Source organism: Hermetia illucens, chromosome 2 (assembly GCF_905115235.1).
Source record: "Hermetia illucens chromosome 2, iHerIll2.2.curated.20191125, whole genome shotgun sequence".
NCBI lineage: Eukaryota > Metazoa > Arthropoda > Insecta > Diptera > Stratiomyidae > Hermetia > Hermetia illucens.
This window is the reverse complement of record NC_051850.1, coordinates 111,248,470-111,267,311: the sequence shown is the minus strand read 5'-3', so window position 1 is coordinate 111,267,311 and position 18,842 is coordinate 111,248,470. Positions and strand designations below refer to the sequence as shown.

At 40.2% G+C, this 18,842-nt stretch overlaps 1 protein-coding gene across 1 annotated transcript in view; it reads left to right on the top strand.

The window, feature by feature from the left end:
- The first annotated feature begins 5,849 nt into the window (after positions 1-5,849).
- The window catches only part of LOC119650315 (palmitoleoyl-protein carboxylesterase NOTUM), a 42,777-nt gene continuing 29,784 nt past the window's right edge, over positions 5,850-18,842 (top strand). Inside the window, exon 1 of the mRNA XM_038052969.1 lies at positions 5,850-6,380. Coding sequence (XP_037908897.1) covers positions 6,354-6,380 — 27 coding nt within the window. The 5' untranslated portion in view covers positions 5,850-6,353. The remainder of the gene's footprint in view (positions 6,381-18,842) is intronic.

Genomic DNA, 18,842 nt, shown 5'->3' with positions numbered 1-18,842 from the left:
TAAATAATCGGTCTTGTGTCTGCGGGCTCCTGCATCGTGTCCTTTGAAAGCCAGAGGACCTGATGGCATCACATCTGAGCTCTGGAAAGCGATGAGATGGGGTCCTACACTATGGCTCACTAAATTCTCCAATCGGGTTATTGCGGAAGGTAGAACACCATCTGACTGCCAAGAAAGCATTACCGTTCCAATATGGAAAAAGAAAGGTAGTCCAGCAGAATGTTCAAATTACCGTCCGATCCGCTTTGCTTTCCCATACTATGATGACTTTTGAACATATCCCTTAATCAAGCCAGGTTTGCTAACAACTGCGGAACAATACACTCTGCGCGGTTAGCCATGGTGAAACACCCTGAGATGCATTGTCCTCTTTACATTATATTTCGGGATTTAGAGAAGGTGTCTTACCGTATGCCACACGAACTCATTGGGTATGGTCCGCCGCACCACCTAATTCCAGAAGCACTCGTGCGTTAGGTTAAATTGCTCCATTGTGTGGCGAGCATATGAAAACCGCTTCGCGTCTCTCTCGATATTCATCAAAGAGGCGCCCCTTCACGACTCCTCTTTGTTCTTACTATGGGCACGACGATATTTTCCTAATAACCTAGCCGTCAAAGGGTAGTATAGATCGCGAAATGTGGATTGGTTCACACCATGAAGCGTAAAAACGCCTGCTGAACCGATAGCTCTACTACCAAACCTTATCTCCACGTGGTGAGTGCTGGGAGCTCCTTCGTAACAAAAAGCTGCAGACGGAGAAGAATAAAGGCGATCCTTCCGCGCCCAAAAACGGGACAAATTATACCAACTGGTCCTCCAGGTTGGGGGTTGAATAGGACTGACAATCCTACATGGAAAACAACTTATTATGAAGCCACAAAAGGAGCCTCGGACTGGATTGACTGTAGAACGACAAACCCGGCAGCGAAAAAGGAATAACGATTTGTTCATTTTCTCATGGAACGTGTACTCCCTGTACAGAGATGGAACTTCCAAGCAGCTAGCCGATGCGTTGGATAGGGACCGGTTTCCAGGAAAAGAGTCACTACACTGTGCTCAAAGTAGGTTTCTTAGTTAGCCAAAAAATGAAACCTGCTGTTATCGGCTTTGAAAATATTAGCGAGTGGCTATGCACTGCGCTTGCGAGGCAAATTTAAAAATATAAACCTCATTAACGTTCACATCTCTACAGAGCAGACTGCAGAGTCGGCGAAGGATATCTCCTACGAGGCAGTAGAACGAACCCTCGAAGCCTGCCCCGGATATGATATCAAAATCATACTTGGGGATTTTAACAGCCAAGTAGGGACGGAGCTCGTATGCAGGCGATATGTTGGCCCCCATAGCTTACACCAAAATAGAAATGATAACGGACTGCGGATTATTCAATTAGCAATGTCACACGAAATGGTTGTTGGAAGTACCTGGTTTGCGCGAAAGCGGTCCACAAACATACGTCGGGCTTTCCAGACGGGACCACTTTCAACCAAATTGACCACGTGCTGATTGAACGCCGCCACCTCTCAGCCTTGATGAATGTCAGAACATATAGGGGGCCAATATAGACTCGGATCACTATCTCGTTGGCATGGTGCTCCGAGCTCGAATAACAATACCACCTAGAATCCCCTCTGGCAATCAGGTGAGAGTGAACACTGAAGCCATCCACAACACAACCCTCCGCGACACCTATAAGAGGGAAATGGATGCCGCAATAACCGTAGTCAATAGAGGACCTGGAGATGAAGCATCTACAAATGATCTTCACAACCACCTGAAGAACGTTATCATTTATACGGCCACAAACATACTTGGCTCCAGTCGCAAAAAAAAATTGGGAAGAGCTGGTTTGACGACGAGTGTAAGCTAGCACCCCAACGAAAGAATGCCGCATACCGAGTAATGTTGCATTTTTAAAGAATGCGGGCACGCGCACAGACTTATCACGGGATCCATCGAGCGGAGAAGCGAATTCACAGATGGAAAAGGAAGCCTGGGAAAACCAACAAGCCTGTGCACCAGCGAATTAGAGGTCCCGTCAACTGAAGATGACGGACAAATACTGCCACCACCAAGTGTAGAAGAAACAGTCCGTGCAATTTATCAGCTTAAAAACCATAAGTGGTTAAATATGGTGGTGACCAATCACCAAGTGGTTCATCAACTTATGTTTAAGGTGTGGGACAGCGAATCAATGCCTGACGACTGGCAAAGAGGCATTATCTGTCTCATACATAATAAGGGAAATGTCACGCAGTTCAGCGATTATAGAGGTATAATGTTGCTGAGTACCATCTATAAGATATTCTCCGCTATCTTACCAGGCCGGGTAGCTCTATACACCCCGAACATCATTGGCCCATACCAAAGGGGCTTCACTCCAGGCAAATCAGCAACAGATCAGATTTTCTCTCTGCGGCAAGCGATGGAAAAACAACGGACATCAGTTACACCATCTTTTCATCGATTTTAAGTAAAACTGTACACGGCCACGAGAAAATTCGGCATCCCAACGAAATTAATAAGACTGATTAGGCTGACCCTGACCAATGTGCGAGGCCAGATAAAAGCAGCAGGATCACTCTCGAGACCATTCGACATCAATAACGGTCTAAGACAAGAGGATGCCCAATCATGCGTCCTCTTTAACCTGGACATGGAAAAAGTGATCCTTGATGCTGGGGTAAATGCGAGAGGTACGATCCTTTTTAGGCCACCCAACTGCTGGCCTATGCTGACGATATCGACATCATGGGAAGAACCACCCGAGACGTGCTTTCATTCAGATTGAGCAGGCGACGGGAGATCTTGGGATGCACATCAATGAAGGCAGCACCAAAAACCAACCAACCAGCAACATCAAACCGCACTGGTGTGATAACTTCTCCTATCTATGGTTGAAAATCACAAACGATAACAGATACGACGATGAAATCCGCACACGGTTGTTGTCAGCCAATAGAGCCTATTTCAGCTTACAAAAACTGTTCCGCTCAAAACGTCTCACCATAGGGTCAAAGCTCTTACTGTACAAGACAATGATCTTGCCAGTCCTCATGTATTTCTCGGAGACTTGGGTTCTTAACAAGAAAAATTGCGAACTCTTAACCGCGTTCGAGGAAAGAATCCTCCGAAGAATTTTTGGCCTCCTACATGAGGAGGGACGATTCCGTAGCCTACATAACGACGAAATCTATGAGCGATACCATGACCGTCAGGTTGTAGATAAAATTCGGCTTAATAGGTTACGGTGGGCGGGTCAGTTAATCCGTGTGGATGAGGATGATCCAGACCGAAAAGTCTATAAGGACAATATCTATGGCCAGTAGTTGGGTGGACTTACATACATACAAAAGGGGGGTGTAATTTTTTTCATCAAATACAGTCATGTGGGGTATCAAATGAAAGGTCTCGGTAAGTACTTTTCGAAGCTGGTCTTAGTTTTGACATTTGTTCTAAAGGTGGGGAGTGCGGGAGGTTGAAAGTGATCATTTCTTTAACGCACCCTTTCTTAAAAACTACCCAACCGAAAAATTTGAAAAAACTCAGGAGACTGCCACTATATGGTGCCTAAACTCCGAAATGCCTTTCATATCTGTTCAAATAAGATTAATAATAGTACATTGCTATAATTTTTAATAATTGACAGGAAAACCCCCCTTAAGTTCATCCTAGAATCACAAAATTGCAGCAATGTAGGTTAGAGCATAGAACATGATCCTACCAAATTTGGTGAAAATCACACTATTAAGTTGAAATTAGTGTCTATGTTTTTTTGACAGTTGGTATATAAGTTGAAAAACGATAACTAGGTTTTTCTCCTTATCCTGTAAATATTTTTATTTTTTCCCTTATCCTGTAAATATTTTTTCCTTATCCTGTAAATATTTTTATTTTTTCCCGCATACGATCGTTTCGGAGACCACGTGCCTCCTTCCTCAGTGCTAGTACCTTCCTCAGTGCTAGTACCTAAAGATTAGGTACTAGCACTGAGGAAGGAGGCACGTGGTCTCCGAAACGATCGTATGCGGGAAAAAATAAAAATATTTACAGGATAAGGAAAAAAGCCCAGTTCTCGTTTTTCAACTTATATCACACTATTACTAATAAAGTTATAATAAGTCAAAACTCTCGTTTCTGTGCAAATTCAAGACTTTGAATGTCAATATCACTTGAAAGTGGATATTTTCACATAATATATGCATATACTAAGTGGTGCATACTAATGAAGCAAATGCACACTCAAATCCCTTTATAAAAAAAATACACAAAACCTTTCATACCTGAAGCGTCTAGCTTCCGGTTTCCCGACTTGTTTTAAAATTATCCCCTCCCGATGACAGTCGTTTCATTTTAGACAATAATCCAATGCTAATAGGAAAAACTCGGACCGAAGAAAGCTGTATCAGACATGGCGCTTTCTTGTTGAAATCATACGTGTGAAATGAAGGAAGGATGTTAGGCATCTTCTAGGGGCTAACGTTTAAGAGTGAAATAATGGGAGCGTGAAAAGCATGCAGCATTGAACTAAGGTATTTCCGGAAATAAATGTTAAATGGAAAGTAGATCTAAGGACGCCATTGATGATATAAACGGCCTCTGCGCGGAAACTTGTTGATGGATGCGGGTAGCTAACAAATATGATAGAGGCCAAAGATACAGAAAAACTGAGCTATAAAGCGTTCAGATACCATCCTTGAGATGGTGTTAGATAGATGATTAAGCTCATGCGCTTATATTATTCGCAAATCTTCCACTGGTCTTCGATGTAATGAAGGAATATGTTGTTTTACGTAAAATTATTGAAAACTCCAAAGCGCTGTATAGCACGTGTGTCTATTTGTGCGCTTCAGCTTCTGTCGTTTGAATTTCTACATCAATGATAAATACTCGTATCTTGTTTCGAGCATTTCTTCTGTTAAAACGTAAGTACACATGTCTGCATTTTTATGTTACTTTTACTGCCATATCGAATTCTATTTTTGTGCGCTTTTGCCATGGAATTGGTAAGATATTTTGCCTCCAACAGGCAACTTTTATTTTGGTTATCCTCCTCCTCTCATTTAGGTATGGTTCCGATTAAAGATTCATAAAAGACTGAATAATTTTTCTGACTCAAGATCAAATCTCGGCCAATCTTCAGTAAAAACTTCTTTGCCACCCCAGCAAAGTTCGAGTTTTCCAGAGTGAACTAATTTGTCCAGAAAAACGTTAATATCTCCACTTCCGATATCTCGGAGAGAACAGTGATAACACATTCATACACATTTAAATTAATTACACGCTGTTCGTTCCTACTGATCTCGCGCTGGTAAACAATCCGACCAGGTATCTTTTACCTGCGGAATGCCGGAGAGAAACCGTGACTGGGTCGCAACTCGACGGAGTGCGTGCTACCGCGATCAAAGCAGAAGCCGCTGTGCGATGGCACGTTATCAGTGCGCACCGCAGAGTCAACTCAGAGAATGGCGGCGCGCGCAATTGAACCGCGTCATGGCACAGGTATGAGTCGCATGTGGTTGTCGTCACCAGGTAAGTCCTTGAGAAGAAAGAAGGAAGAGGAGTAGAGTCTTTAAGAAGATGCCGACGAGCCGACAGTTAGTTCTTCGGCAAGAAGATATCGCTGCAGCGTCACCATATGCTGGCCATTGTGTCGCTGTGGAGTCGAGGGCCGACAAGAACCCGAAAAAGTCTTAAAATACGTTTCAGTTCATTTCTTCATTTCTTCAGCACTGGAAAGGTAGACGCAAGGTACACATATTTTTGTATGTCGGACGCAAGGTCTTCTGTATCTTCGGCGGCAAGATATCTGACTTTTCTCCATTCTGAATTGATCAGTCGAGTCGACGAGTTGTACGATCGTTGGTCTAAGGTTTTCAATGCGGAAAACGAATTTTCTGAGTTCATTGGGTTTGCTCCTCGCTGTATTTTGCGTGCTGGCTGGTGATGGCGGGTTTTTGTTTACATTTTCTTTATAAACAAAGCAGAAGTGCACGTTCGACTCTAGTTAAACATTTTCGCTAATTCTAATTCGCTTTTGAATTTTTAGCAGCTTTGACGCTAGAAATTGGTAAAATCATAATATTTCACTTTAAATTAAAAAAAAATCTAAATTCAAAGTGGAAAAGTGTTGGGAAATGATACGCGAACCGATTGTTTACATTCGGACGGTTGGTGATTTCTTTGATATAAGATGTTCGATATGATAGTGCAAATCACGGGAGAATGCCGTATGGAGTTTTGATTTGGGCATGAAACATATTTTTGAGAGTCCTCAAGTCGTGAGCAATCATAACTGCCGATAGTGTCTGATCAGTTGGTTCAGTGATAACGTTTATTTCGGCAACAAAATGTGGATTAATCTGAATGTTAGTTTGGTGAGTTAATGTTTTTTGAGTAGATCCAATTCAAGTGAATTAAATTTTTGATGGATTTTTTAGGACCCCCATCTCTTTGTAAATTTTAGTTGGTGTTGTGACTTCCATAAATATTTCTTAATTAGTTCAAACTGAATAGTGAATACTTCAAAGTCATTCTACGCATGGCTTCCAAATCCTACCAAATAATTAAAAAAATCCCTTCCAAAGGATTCCATCGTTGCGTAAATGATGGACTTAGAGTAGTTGATTTCTGTATATTATGTATGTATCCATATAGTTCGTATAAATGCAGATGTAAGCAGAAATAATCCTTCTTGGAAAACTGTTTAAGTACATATCTTCGGAAGTTCAATTTTTTGTTTACAAAAAGGATAATAAGTTCCTAATTTACAGGCTAGAGTAATGGCATTTCTTACAGGGCGACTTCGATTTTAAATATTAACAAAAAAATTTGCTTTACCCCCAAAGTAGACAATAGTACACCATAGTAGCTGGGGCCGACATCATGGTCCTTAACTAAAGTGTTATTTGACCATGTCATGTCATCTTTTTGTTTTTCTGCTTCATGATCCAGTTGTCGATCACCAAGGAGTAGACTCTTTATTTCACCGGCTACAATTAAAAATGTTCCTTTCTTTGGCATTGTTGACCACGCCACAAAACGGCGTAGTAATACTTAACTGACTACAGAAGTGTGGAAGCTGCCAAATCTTATAGAGTGCGTCGTACCATAGTAAACAGAAGCTGACGTAAATTATAGTGGTTTCGATACTGCAAGTCCTTTGGCGGTCCGGTAAAGGGTGTTAGTGGTTGGCACCTTATCAACGATGACAAGTAGCTGCTGAAGTAGAAAAGACTACTTCACCACAATTCTCAATTCTATCACCTTTGAGGAAAAAGTTAGTCACCATAAAATGTGGATAGAGACTGCTCCTCCAGTCTCTCCCATCTGGGTCATCAATGCACTCATCGAAATTGCTGTTTGTAAATGCAGTTTCTGCATAGTGGCTACTTTCGTTTACTCGCGAATGCTGGTAATCTCAGATCTTTCCCCACGATTAGAGTGAGGGAGAGATGGTTCAGATCCCGATCTCCTTTTCAGTATAATTGCTTGTTTAGGTGAGAGGGAATTTATGTACTGTCAGTTTCGCTAATTGCCGAACCCGGCTTTCGGTAACTCTATCACACCGTACTAGTTAGATTTTTGAATTAAGCTACGCTACCATAGTTACGACAAGGTTAGCAGTCTTCTTGAAGATGACTGTTTAGAGCATCTTCTGCGCTGCCTCGCAATGGTCCAAGTCGATTTGTATGAACTTAATTTCTGTATCACTCTCTATTATTGCTCAAATATTGGTCATCTGCTGAAGTTTACGACATATCATGGGTCGAAACCATCTCTCTCCGTAAATTATACGTTCGGAGCTATCTTTGCATTAGTCGTTTCCTTCACATTTCGTTCAGCTTTTCGCCTTGATTCACTCATTGATCAAAATCAGCTTATTTTTGTATTATTAATGCTGGCAGGCTGATGGCTTCAGCTTGTTATCTCTCATACGTCTTATTGAGTCCTATCTTGTAAGGAAAGCTTTCTCCTTGTCGAGAAACTTGTTTGACTTTTCCTGTTAGTTATCTTTCTGTGTCTTCAGTAGGGTTTTTCCAGAGTGCTATACTCTTTTAAGCACTTTTTTCTGCAAATTACTTTCATCATTTGATGCGACAGTAAGTGGTCCACCGACGATTCTAAGTGTCGATCTCCTTTCCTCCGCCATTTGGCATTTTGTATTTTGGCTGTTCTTCCATTGTCAGTTAACGGTGTGTATACTACTAATATACGGTCCACGACGTCGAGTTGCCGTTCATACCTGAGGAGCGTGTAAGACCTTTTTTCACGAAGGTAGTCATGTTGAGTATTAAATGAAAGACCTTAACAAGTAATTTGTCAAGCAGGCTTTAATTTCTACAGTGAACGTAGGAGAGATTTGAGGGGTTAAAAAGTACAGATTCAAGTAGCAGAACTCGAAAGAAAAAATACACAGGTGCCACTATATAAAATCTAACCCTAAATATACTTGTCATTTCGATATCTATAATAACAGTCAATGGCGCAACAATTTAATTTGCATCTGCGCTTTGAAGTGTGCTAAGTTAACAGTATGTAACAGTTAAGTTCTGGTGGTTTTACGTGGGCACCTACTATTTCGGCATAATTCCACGTTCCTCTTCGCTGTGATCAGCACAGCCGTATTCGCTCATACTGAGTGCAAGCTCAACATTCATATCAGTGGATGCGAGGTTTACCTAACGCCTCTACCTTAGGTAAGAAGTACGGCGCTCGAGTTATACAGCTTAATTCCACGCTTGAGTCCACAAGGAGCTCTATTTGCGATATAGGCACAACCACAGCAATCATGAAGTTCCCACAACGGGACCAACTGTCGGGCTGAGAACACATCCCCCAGGAATTCTATTGCGATATATGCTCTCAGAGGGCTATCCCGCTTTTCATTACACCAGTTGACTTTTTATGAGGCAAGAGCCACTTCAGATGAGTCCCTTGCAGATTCCGGTCTGATCGCCCTAGGACTCAGAGCATTTGGCTACTGCGTACACGACCAGCAAGTCAATATGTATACAGTGTTTCTTAGTTCTTTGGCCATTTGGTGTTGACTCAGTCGACAAAGTTGCTGTCTCGTCTGTCTCCTTGTCATCTCGGAACACCAGGAAGATATTAGCAGTACATGCATGATATAGTAATGTTATTCCAATTTATGAGTTTACGGGATAGCGCCCTTTTGGTTGATTCTAAGAATATATAATTTTGTAGCAGTACACGTAATAAAACACGGCATGATACTGAAAAGTTTACCAAATATCCTACTATTGTTAATGAAATACCCATTTACTAGAAATGTCAGGTTCCGTATGCAATGAATTTCCCCTTTCGCAATAAAATTGACGACACTAAAATAAAATAATATCCCATCGTTCTCTACAGATTTGAACTTATTTGATTCATATATGAATATTGAAGTCCTTAATCTAGTTCGAATTATATATAAGCTTTATCAATTAGGAATTCATCACCGTAATTAGTACCCCAATCTCAATTCCCCTTTTCAAACAGTTTGCCTGATAGTATTTTTCCTGCAAATCGGCGTAGTTGGCGTACAAGGGAATCTTAACCGCTCTAAAAAGGTGAACGTTTACTCACTAAAGCGTCTTTTAGATTATATCATGTCCAACTGAGCTTAGCATTGCATGTCGTACCTAAATAGATTCGCCTTGATGTTCTTCTTGACGTTACGTTCGTTATTTAGAGAAACCTACTTAGGTTTGTAATGGTTATTAGATAGTATTTTCGTTTCAGCTTCAGCTCACTTAGTTTTATATACTTCATTGGGTCGATCAATTTTTTGGACTAGCGTTAAACTAGAAATTAATGAATCTAGAGGTAGGGAGGCACTTTCTAGACTCTTCACGGAGAGATCTGCCAACTTTTTGCTGATCGGACACAGTTGCCTTTTTCCTGTTTAGTATGTAGGATTTATTGTCTAGATCTTTTTAGATCTTTCGCCCTCCCCCCTATAAGGAGTACCTAGGTATTATATTTTTATGATGCTAGATTTGCATATCTGGGGAGAGACAGAAAGTTTTTTTCCATTTTGGCTGTTTTTTAACTAGTTTTCGTGTTCTATAATATATTCCTCTGATATTGGTTCGATAACTTGTGAAAGACAGTCGGTATATTTTTGGGTCGGGACGCCTGCCGAAGCATTATATGTTTTTCACAAGTAGCCTGAGGGGCAGCCTAGAGTACTTGATTAAAGGGCCTACCCATGAGAAGACTACTAGGTGGTCCACTATGGCCTTATATCAGGCTCTTAGCTTAAGTAGTGTGCCATCAATGACGAGGCGGTTGATATTCGCCAACTTTTTATAGCCATTGTTCTACAAGGCCATTGTGGTCATCACATGCCCGAGAAAGGTTTTATCATTGGAATTTAGATGACGAATTGAAAAAAAAATTAAAGAAACTTTGGTTCGGCTGAAGTTTTTCGTTAATATTCCACAAATATGATATTTTGGAAACCGAGTATTCCCTTTAACTGCAGTCCGTGTCCTACCTGAAATAGGCTCTCCTTTCTTTTTTCATTGACATCAACCAGATACAACGGGTTTTTCAAAGTAAAATAGTATAATGCAACAAGAGAAGGGGGAGTGCCCACCATCTTACCTCGTTCGACTTCAGAATTTCTAGCCTGTTGCGTTTCAATTTTTGCTCAAGTTGGAGTACACACCCCTACTCGAAGCATAAGGTGCAGGTGTTAAGGCGTGATAAGTCCTCATTTACTTCCTGAGGCGTATATGTTTTTTTTGCCATCCATTTCAAATTGGTCAGTTACGCTTCTAAGAACATATTTTATATCTGCTTTTACGCAAAGGAAATTACGATCCTTAATATTCTTCAGAAACTGAATTGGTGATTGATGGAGATGAAAACATTGCATGTTCTACAATATTTACTGTAGCCTTTATAGTCCAGAAAAAAACCCTAGAAGAACCTTTCAGAGTTGCAGTAAATCATATTCAGGTTTTCCAAGAACTTTTAGGTCGAATTCGCCAATACTACACACAGATTACTATTTCTACTTCATTACTGACTTTTAGAACTTTCACTCAATAGATATAACGTTTTTCCGTCCCCCATAGAACTCTCATTTCAATGGAGTTCCAAAAATGTTGCGTGTTCCAAAAGTTATCTCTTATTTGATCGAAATAACACTGTCAAAACTCACATTTACATTCGAAATTAAAGTAACAAATAAACGCATTTATTTTCGTGCGAGGATATATGACTTGCATGTGCCTAAAGAAGCTGACAATCACCAAAACTGTCGCTGGTTGAGCTTCAGTCAACAACAGCTCACTAGAACCACACTAAAGTACCTCAGTAATAATAAAGTACAAATTTTCTTGCACGATCCAACCACAATGAGCAGAGTCCGATACAACTTCGCTAACGCAGCCGCATAATTGCACCGAGAATGATCCTTAACATGGTCGTAGATGAGATCGATCAATAACACCTTGTTGACCGGGATACTATCAATCACGGCAGTGCGGCGTTGAGCCGGCCTCATATTAAATCGGTCTCTCAACAAGGGGGCACCGCATCCCAATCGATCCGTGGTCACTCGCGTGCACGCAAGAAGACCTGATCCACGTCGTGCCGCCCCATTCCCATTGATCGCCGTACAATGTAACCGTGCCCGGCTACCCCGAATGAGAGCTGGATGCGAGTACAACCTATTCGTACGCCAGGTAAATCAGGTAAACCGCTTAATGCGATATGCTACGCGGTTTACGTCTAGCCGTCTTTACTACGTGTGCACATAATTTGTTAATGATTTAACGTTAATGATGATCATTGGACTGAATGTGCACTTTGTCGGCGCTGGACTTTGTAGTTGCCGAACATGGTTAGGATGCTGCTCGATTTATTGTTCCGTTGTTGTTATTGCAGGCGCTCATCTGCCGCTACTTCGACGTGGTTCTCTTCGAATGAGTGGCTTCAATATGGAAATGGTATTTCGACCAGCAGCTTCCTTATAATTCAGTTGTTACAACCAACCCTTGAGGATGAAGGACTCACCGTTGAGAATATAGTCATAAATGGGCAATTTTCTTGGGGATTGAGTTATCTATGTATGTGTCGATTCTATTTGATTCCGGTTATCATTTGCCTAAGAAATGTGTGATTGAAGTTAATGATATGACAGGTAACCGGAAGGCGGAAGCTTCAGGTATGATTAGAGTGCGCGAGAGTTCCATTTATGTGTAATTGAAAATCCTGTTGTGCACTACTTTTCAAGACCCTTTCACATAGGTAATTCACAAAAGTACGGTTAGTATCTAACTTCATTGTAAGGGTTGAATCAGCAAGCCCATAGAAGTTTACTTAAAATAGGTTTCAGCAAGTCCCTAACCAGAGGTTCCGCGCCTCAGGTATGAAAGGTTTTGTGGATTTTTTATGTAAGAATATTTGGATGCAGGATGCTTTGATCTGTATATACGTAGCTCGTAGTGTATGTACATTGAGTATGCCCGATAATTTCCTCCAAAAAGGTAACTTTCACCTATTGCCATTTTATTAATAATAGTAGGATTTCCGTGAAATTTCCAGTATGATATCTGCTAGCTTCTAAGAGTAGGTCCTTGAATTGGCCACTTTTTAACGTCCGGGACGTCGTCCACTTTACAACAGATGAACAGAGAACTAAGGCCTATTTCGGAAAGTAAGACCGGAAAGACCTTTCATTGGGTACCCCAGATGCCTATATTCGGTGAAAAAAATGTATGAGGACCCCTTATACTCAACAAAGGGCCATATTATTCATTGCATACTTGGGGGTTCACAGTTCCTACCTTTACATAACATTTCGCGTCATATCTATAAATATTTCTGAGCAAAACGCAGGTGCAGACTAGCAAACAGATAAGTGACAAGCAGTGAACTGATTTAATAATTAGCGCCCAATGTGGGTTCTCTAAATATGTGTATTGTATGATGCTTTTTTTATGAGGAAAATAGGGGCGGGTACTGCAGTTACTATTTTTCTGTATGTTGACTGCTACTTACCTATGAAGGTGAGTATTACCTTTCTGGTAAGTATTACCTTGACTGTGATAGATAGTATATGCACATATGTGCGAAAGAGAGAAGCGCGGGCCAGGAACTCGACGAAATGCTAATGTATTTATTATATTCCACAAGATGTTAGTAACCCTATGAGATACTGAAACTTTAATATACATATCATTTGTTGCGAGAAAATTAAAGAGAGTTCCTACCACCCGCGTCCCATCTATTAGACTCAATCTGCCTTAGGAGCAAGATCCCAGATTATGGCAACAGTACGCCAATAAAAGGAACCGGTAAAGTAAGATTCAATGACTGTCTCTCTGTGACACAGGATGTCAACTAGAGCGAGAATAAGCTGTATTTACAAATACCTGAATTAGAAAAAGACTCTCAATGAAACCAGTGAAAAATTTGTTAAAAATTTTCATTTTCAATTATTAGTGGAAACTTGGCCGAAGTCATAGAGAAACAATTCAAACGACCCTTGGATGTAACGATAACTAAATACTTTAAACAAGATCCTAAGAACTGCTCGACTCTACTCAAACCAAGCTTAAGATTGAAACAAAAAACAATGTTACTGAAGGGGCTATACGCTGAAGATATTGGAATACCGAACTAGTTTAGGGTGTTATGTCGTGTACTGAGACACAACCATGCTCACTCTCACAATATAGTTCTATGTCGTAGCTCAGACTTGTTTGTTGAGGGGATGACGTTCATTCTGTCCAGCTTTTTGTTAATGCGAACGGAGAACAGATCTAATTTCACTGTTTTCACAAAGTAAAGTCGAATATGGGCTGAAATATAGGAGAATATTTGCGTCCGAACAGTTTTCTTTGGTTATCTTACGCGCCAGTTGTTTTCTCTTTTGACAACTTGAGGGTGATTGGTGACTCGTTTTCTTGTCATAAAAGTAATCCACTTTGGACATTTTATCAGATCAAAACTTTTGCTGGTTTTGCTGGCAATTACTTAAAAGAAGAAAATGAATCAAATAAGACCGGGACTCACCTTTTCCATTCGTTTTTAGCTAACTATCCATCCGACGTAACACTCCACCAAAGTTCCATTACATATCTGATTCCATTCAAAAACGGTTAACCCTCTCCTAGAAATCTATTGAAAACTCACTGACAAACCTCGAAACGATGCCGAAAATTTGTAGGGAACCCATTTTGGCATTGGTGTCGTATAATTGACGTTGACAAGAATTCACTTGCTAAGATTGGTCAGATCATTGAAGCGGATGAGAAACAATCAAAACTCCGGCTGAAATAACGATATATTCAAATTTACTCGTATCAGACCTATGACCGAGGAAAATGGCTTAATTGATTGAGACGAACCAACTTCACTGCTGAACGGTACAGAGACTAAAGACGAAGAAAAAGATCCCACATTCGTGGAAACCACTTTTGATGTTTTACAATGCATTGACATTTCATTTTTGGAAAGACAAGGAGCCAAGAGATTTCCTTGACAGGTTTTTGTGTTTTTAATAAATATGAATTTTCTTCAACGGATGAAAACCAAAATAAATGTGAAAATACTTCATAATCTTTCGGGGTGGGAATCATTGATAATTTTAAGACTGTTGACATGGTAGCCGATGATAACAATAATAATATTACTATCAAGGGAAGTTGCGTTCCAATCTAAAAAATAATTCCGCCTCTTTGATCATTAAAATGGTTCCTACTTCTAAGTATTTTAACCTTGGGACTGTAAGTAAGTACTTTCCCAGATGCTTTAAATTACTTTGTACAAATCTTGGAGAGTTCCCCGCTTATAACGCACTGTATTCTCCGCTTCAGCCTCACTTAAGGGATGATCATTTTGTAAACGATTTATCAATCAGTGTCCGGATAGCTGAGTGGTTAGAGCGCAAGGCTGTCGTACGGAAGGTCGTGGTTCAAATCTCACTGGTGGTACTGGAATTTGCATCGTGATTTGACGTCGGATACCAGTCGACTCAGCTGTGAATGAGTACCTGAGTCAAATCAGGGTAATAATCTCGGGCGAGCGCAATGCTGACCACATTGCCTCCTACAGTCTACTGTGGTGTACTGTGGTGTGTCTTGAATGAAGTGCTCTAACACACTTCAAGGCCCTGATCCAACATGGATTGTTGCGCCAACGATTATTATTATTTATCAATGTTGGGGCCATCAAACGATACCGATTTGTTTCGTCCATTGCAAGTGTTTGCTAGTCCTAATTCCATTAATGAAGGCCATAAGTTTTCAATCTGTTGGCTATGTATGACGTCTTTCTGTCACGATCATATAATACAGCTTACTTTTCAGTTTCTGCGACTACATGCTCGATTGATATCTTCTTTGCCTCATATGCTGGTGTGTGGAGTCCCAATCCTACCTGATCCATCTTTTTCCCCCTTTCTGAAACCAAAACAGCTTCTGAAGTAGTCTCTTTAAATCGGAATACTGGTATTGATAAACCAAAAGCCTATCAGGAAACCTGACAAATATGAATTTCTTTTTTTTTTTGTTGTAATTCTTTTTATCTGTAATAATTTGATATATGTAGGCTAATATTTCCCTTTCCTTTTCTTCTTTCTGAAAAACTAAAATTATCAATCAAATCAAATACTTTTTGCCTTCTACAGAAATTTTTAATTTCCTGCTTATTTTTTCCACCGATCTATTAACTGGACCGATCAACCACAATTGCACACAATCCATCTAATTGACAATAAGATAATTCATAACTCAGCAACGGTAGAAAGTAAACAAATATTTTTACTTATCCCAGCTAGAAGATTTATAGGTTTAGGGTGGGAGAACATTAGTTGAAATTTTTGGTCACTTTCAAATTAAAGCAAATTATTAGAGTTAAAATAATATTAGCATAAAAAGTTGAAAAGCAATTAAATTTTTATAACAGTGGATTTGAAAATGGTGCTAACGAACTGGGAATTCATGAAAAAGGGTATCCTAAGAATATTATGTTGTAGGTGAGATGGAGGCGTGCTTCTACCTCTGCCGAAACCGTAAGTCTAATTTTTGCATTTTGGGTGTTTCACTAAGACTGAGGGGTACGTGGGCCACAGGCGTGGGAGTCAGTAGCTTCCCAATTGGTCCGCTCTGCCATCAAGTAGGTGGCGGACTTATGACTTCCTTAAATTTTAACAAAACTTTATATGTTATGTTTATTCAAAAACCTATCAGGTAAACTTTTTTTGAGACACCATATTTCCCCTTTTTTGAAGTCTCCAGAGAGATCTCTAGCTGCAGGATGGGAGAGTTGCTTTCCTTCGTGAATGATACGTCCTGGCTCTGAAGATCTGAGTCGGCTGGACTCTGCCTCCTTGCTCCAGTCACAGCAGTCATGGTCTTAAGAGTTTCTGACATCAAAACAGTGCACCACAGCGCTAATTGCACTTCGCCGAGCTGCCTCTGATATCTACTTACCTAGCCAAAATGTTTCTTGAAAGTACCACGAACTAACATCTCTCCTCGTTCATCTGCTTGGACTTTTTCTAAATAAGTTAATTAACTAATTGAATTTAATATTTTCATCAATTCAAATCAGTTAAATATATTATAATACATAATTAAATTGCAATTATATAAGTATACTACAATAGTTAATAAAAATTAATTATATTCAGCCGCAGTTGGCTCCCGGACCAGCTGTCAAAGGATGAGGAAAGAAAATAGTTTCGTTATGAGTTGAATTAAATTTAACCTGTGTGGTCAACAGCTGGCTGTAGACTGTCTCGCGGCTTTCATCCTGATACCGACAAGAAGGCGCTTAGGCGGGTGTATTCCAAACTGCTCAGTCGTGGTGAGTTGTCCTGTAATTTTGGTGTGTAATCCGGGTGAATTTCCGCTAAGCCGCTCACACACTGCAGCGCCTCCATAAAAATCTTCCTGACATTTTGTGTATAGGCTATGATTCGCCCCGAAAAACAAAACACGAAGTTGGATTAGATCAAAAATAAATATTTGCTTACGGTTTCGTTCGTCGGGGCAGAAGTAAAACCAGTAGATACTGATTCACCTCTACCTGTAGAGCAGAGTAACTGAAAACGGTTACAGATATTATTTTGAGGCAGAAATCGAAGACGAAGAAAATGTAGTATTCCCTAGATTACTTCGTATGAGTACGAGGAAGCTTTTGCTCAGCAAAACCATCATTCCCTTGAGGCAAAGTCCTCTCCGCTACCGGCAACCACAAAACTAACTTCCACACATACCTTCTATCTCTTTTGGGTTAAACTTCAGTCAATCATAACTTATAATTTCCACAAAAAAAGTGAGCATAGGTCAAGAAGGAAGAAATTCTTTTAAGAAAACTAAAAGTAGTAAAGTAAGATGCAAGTGTTGTTAGTTAGTTAACTAGTATTTTAATTTAATCAAAATTGGGGTAGTCCTGGTTTCTAAAGAGATGATCCTACATAGCTTATCTTGTGATGGGCCAGTCCTGTTTTGGGTCCGTTTTTGTTCTTTAAAAATTATTTGGTTACTACATACATTCCTCGATAGTTTTTCTTCCGCATCTTATATATCATCGGCTGAAATTAAATTTGCATCTTCCAATCTCGAGCAGAATTTTCCCATATTATACGAGGGCTTGTAGCATATTTGTTTGTCAATCTAGTTGTGCTGGATTTTTCCACTCTGTCTGAACTCTATGGGACGTGGTGATTTGATATATTCTTTGTAATCACTTAGGACGTGTTGACTAGGTCCTTCGATACCAGTTCACTGGTATCATAACAAGTTACAATTCATTGCCGAAATGGAATCTAAACATCAACTAATTTTGTGTTAGTGAGAACTACATAATCAAAAGGAATTCTTAATGGATTGGTGGAAAGTCATTGTAGTTAGCACTAACCCGAAGTAGCGAAATGTTCTATCCAATTCAGTTTCCCTTATCGGCATAAGTACTCAATCAATACTCCACTTCCTGTATATGAAGTGGGGGAAAGACAAAGCGTCTGGGCACTCAGACCCTAGTGGTCCATTGTACTCCCTCATAGAATTGGTTTTCAAAATGCGACTCGAGATTAAATAAATTACAAAATTGGAAACCTCTGTAAATTTTGATTATTAAAGGCCTTGGTATTGAGCATGTACACCCTGGGTGGGTGAACAATAAGCCCCTTCCTACACTCCAAAATAAAAATTTCCATATTAGATGGCTTGTCGCAACCTAGTCACTCAGCAGTTATTAGCTTTCCTAAAAAGTAATTTTTATCGTGTCACTATTCCACGCATTCTTCCCTGTCGGAATGTCATGTCGGTGAAACACTTTGAGGAATTTGATAAATTATTGTCGATCACGACAATCGTCATCAGCCCTCAATGTATCACATTCATTTCAATGGAAGTAGGCTTTCAATTTCTTATCTCTTTTGCTGGCAATATCACTTTGATGGCAGGCAGACGTGAAAGACCAGATGAACAAAAAACACCGACTCGGCTTCCTCACATCTCGTCAACATTTATAATATGATTCTGATGATGTTAGTCAGGTGCTTTGCTACCGAAATACCCTTTTTGCGCAATAGGGGAGATTGTGAATAAAGTAATCTGTGAAGGGATCATTAAGTGAAGACGAAAGTTTTGGCTTGGCTACTTGGCTTAGAGAGCAATGAACTGAAAGCGTTCAGGACACATTGTTCTCGGGTTGCTTCAGCCATTAGGTTCTCAAAGACACCCTAGAAGAGGGTGGGTCTTCCCCTTTCCTACTCCTTACATAGAAGTCACCGTTGTCGAGCCTTGATTCGTTCTGTACCCAGAACTAAGAAAGCCAGTCTCCTCTACCCTCTTGTATACCTG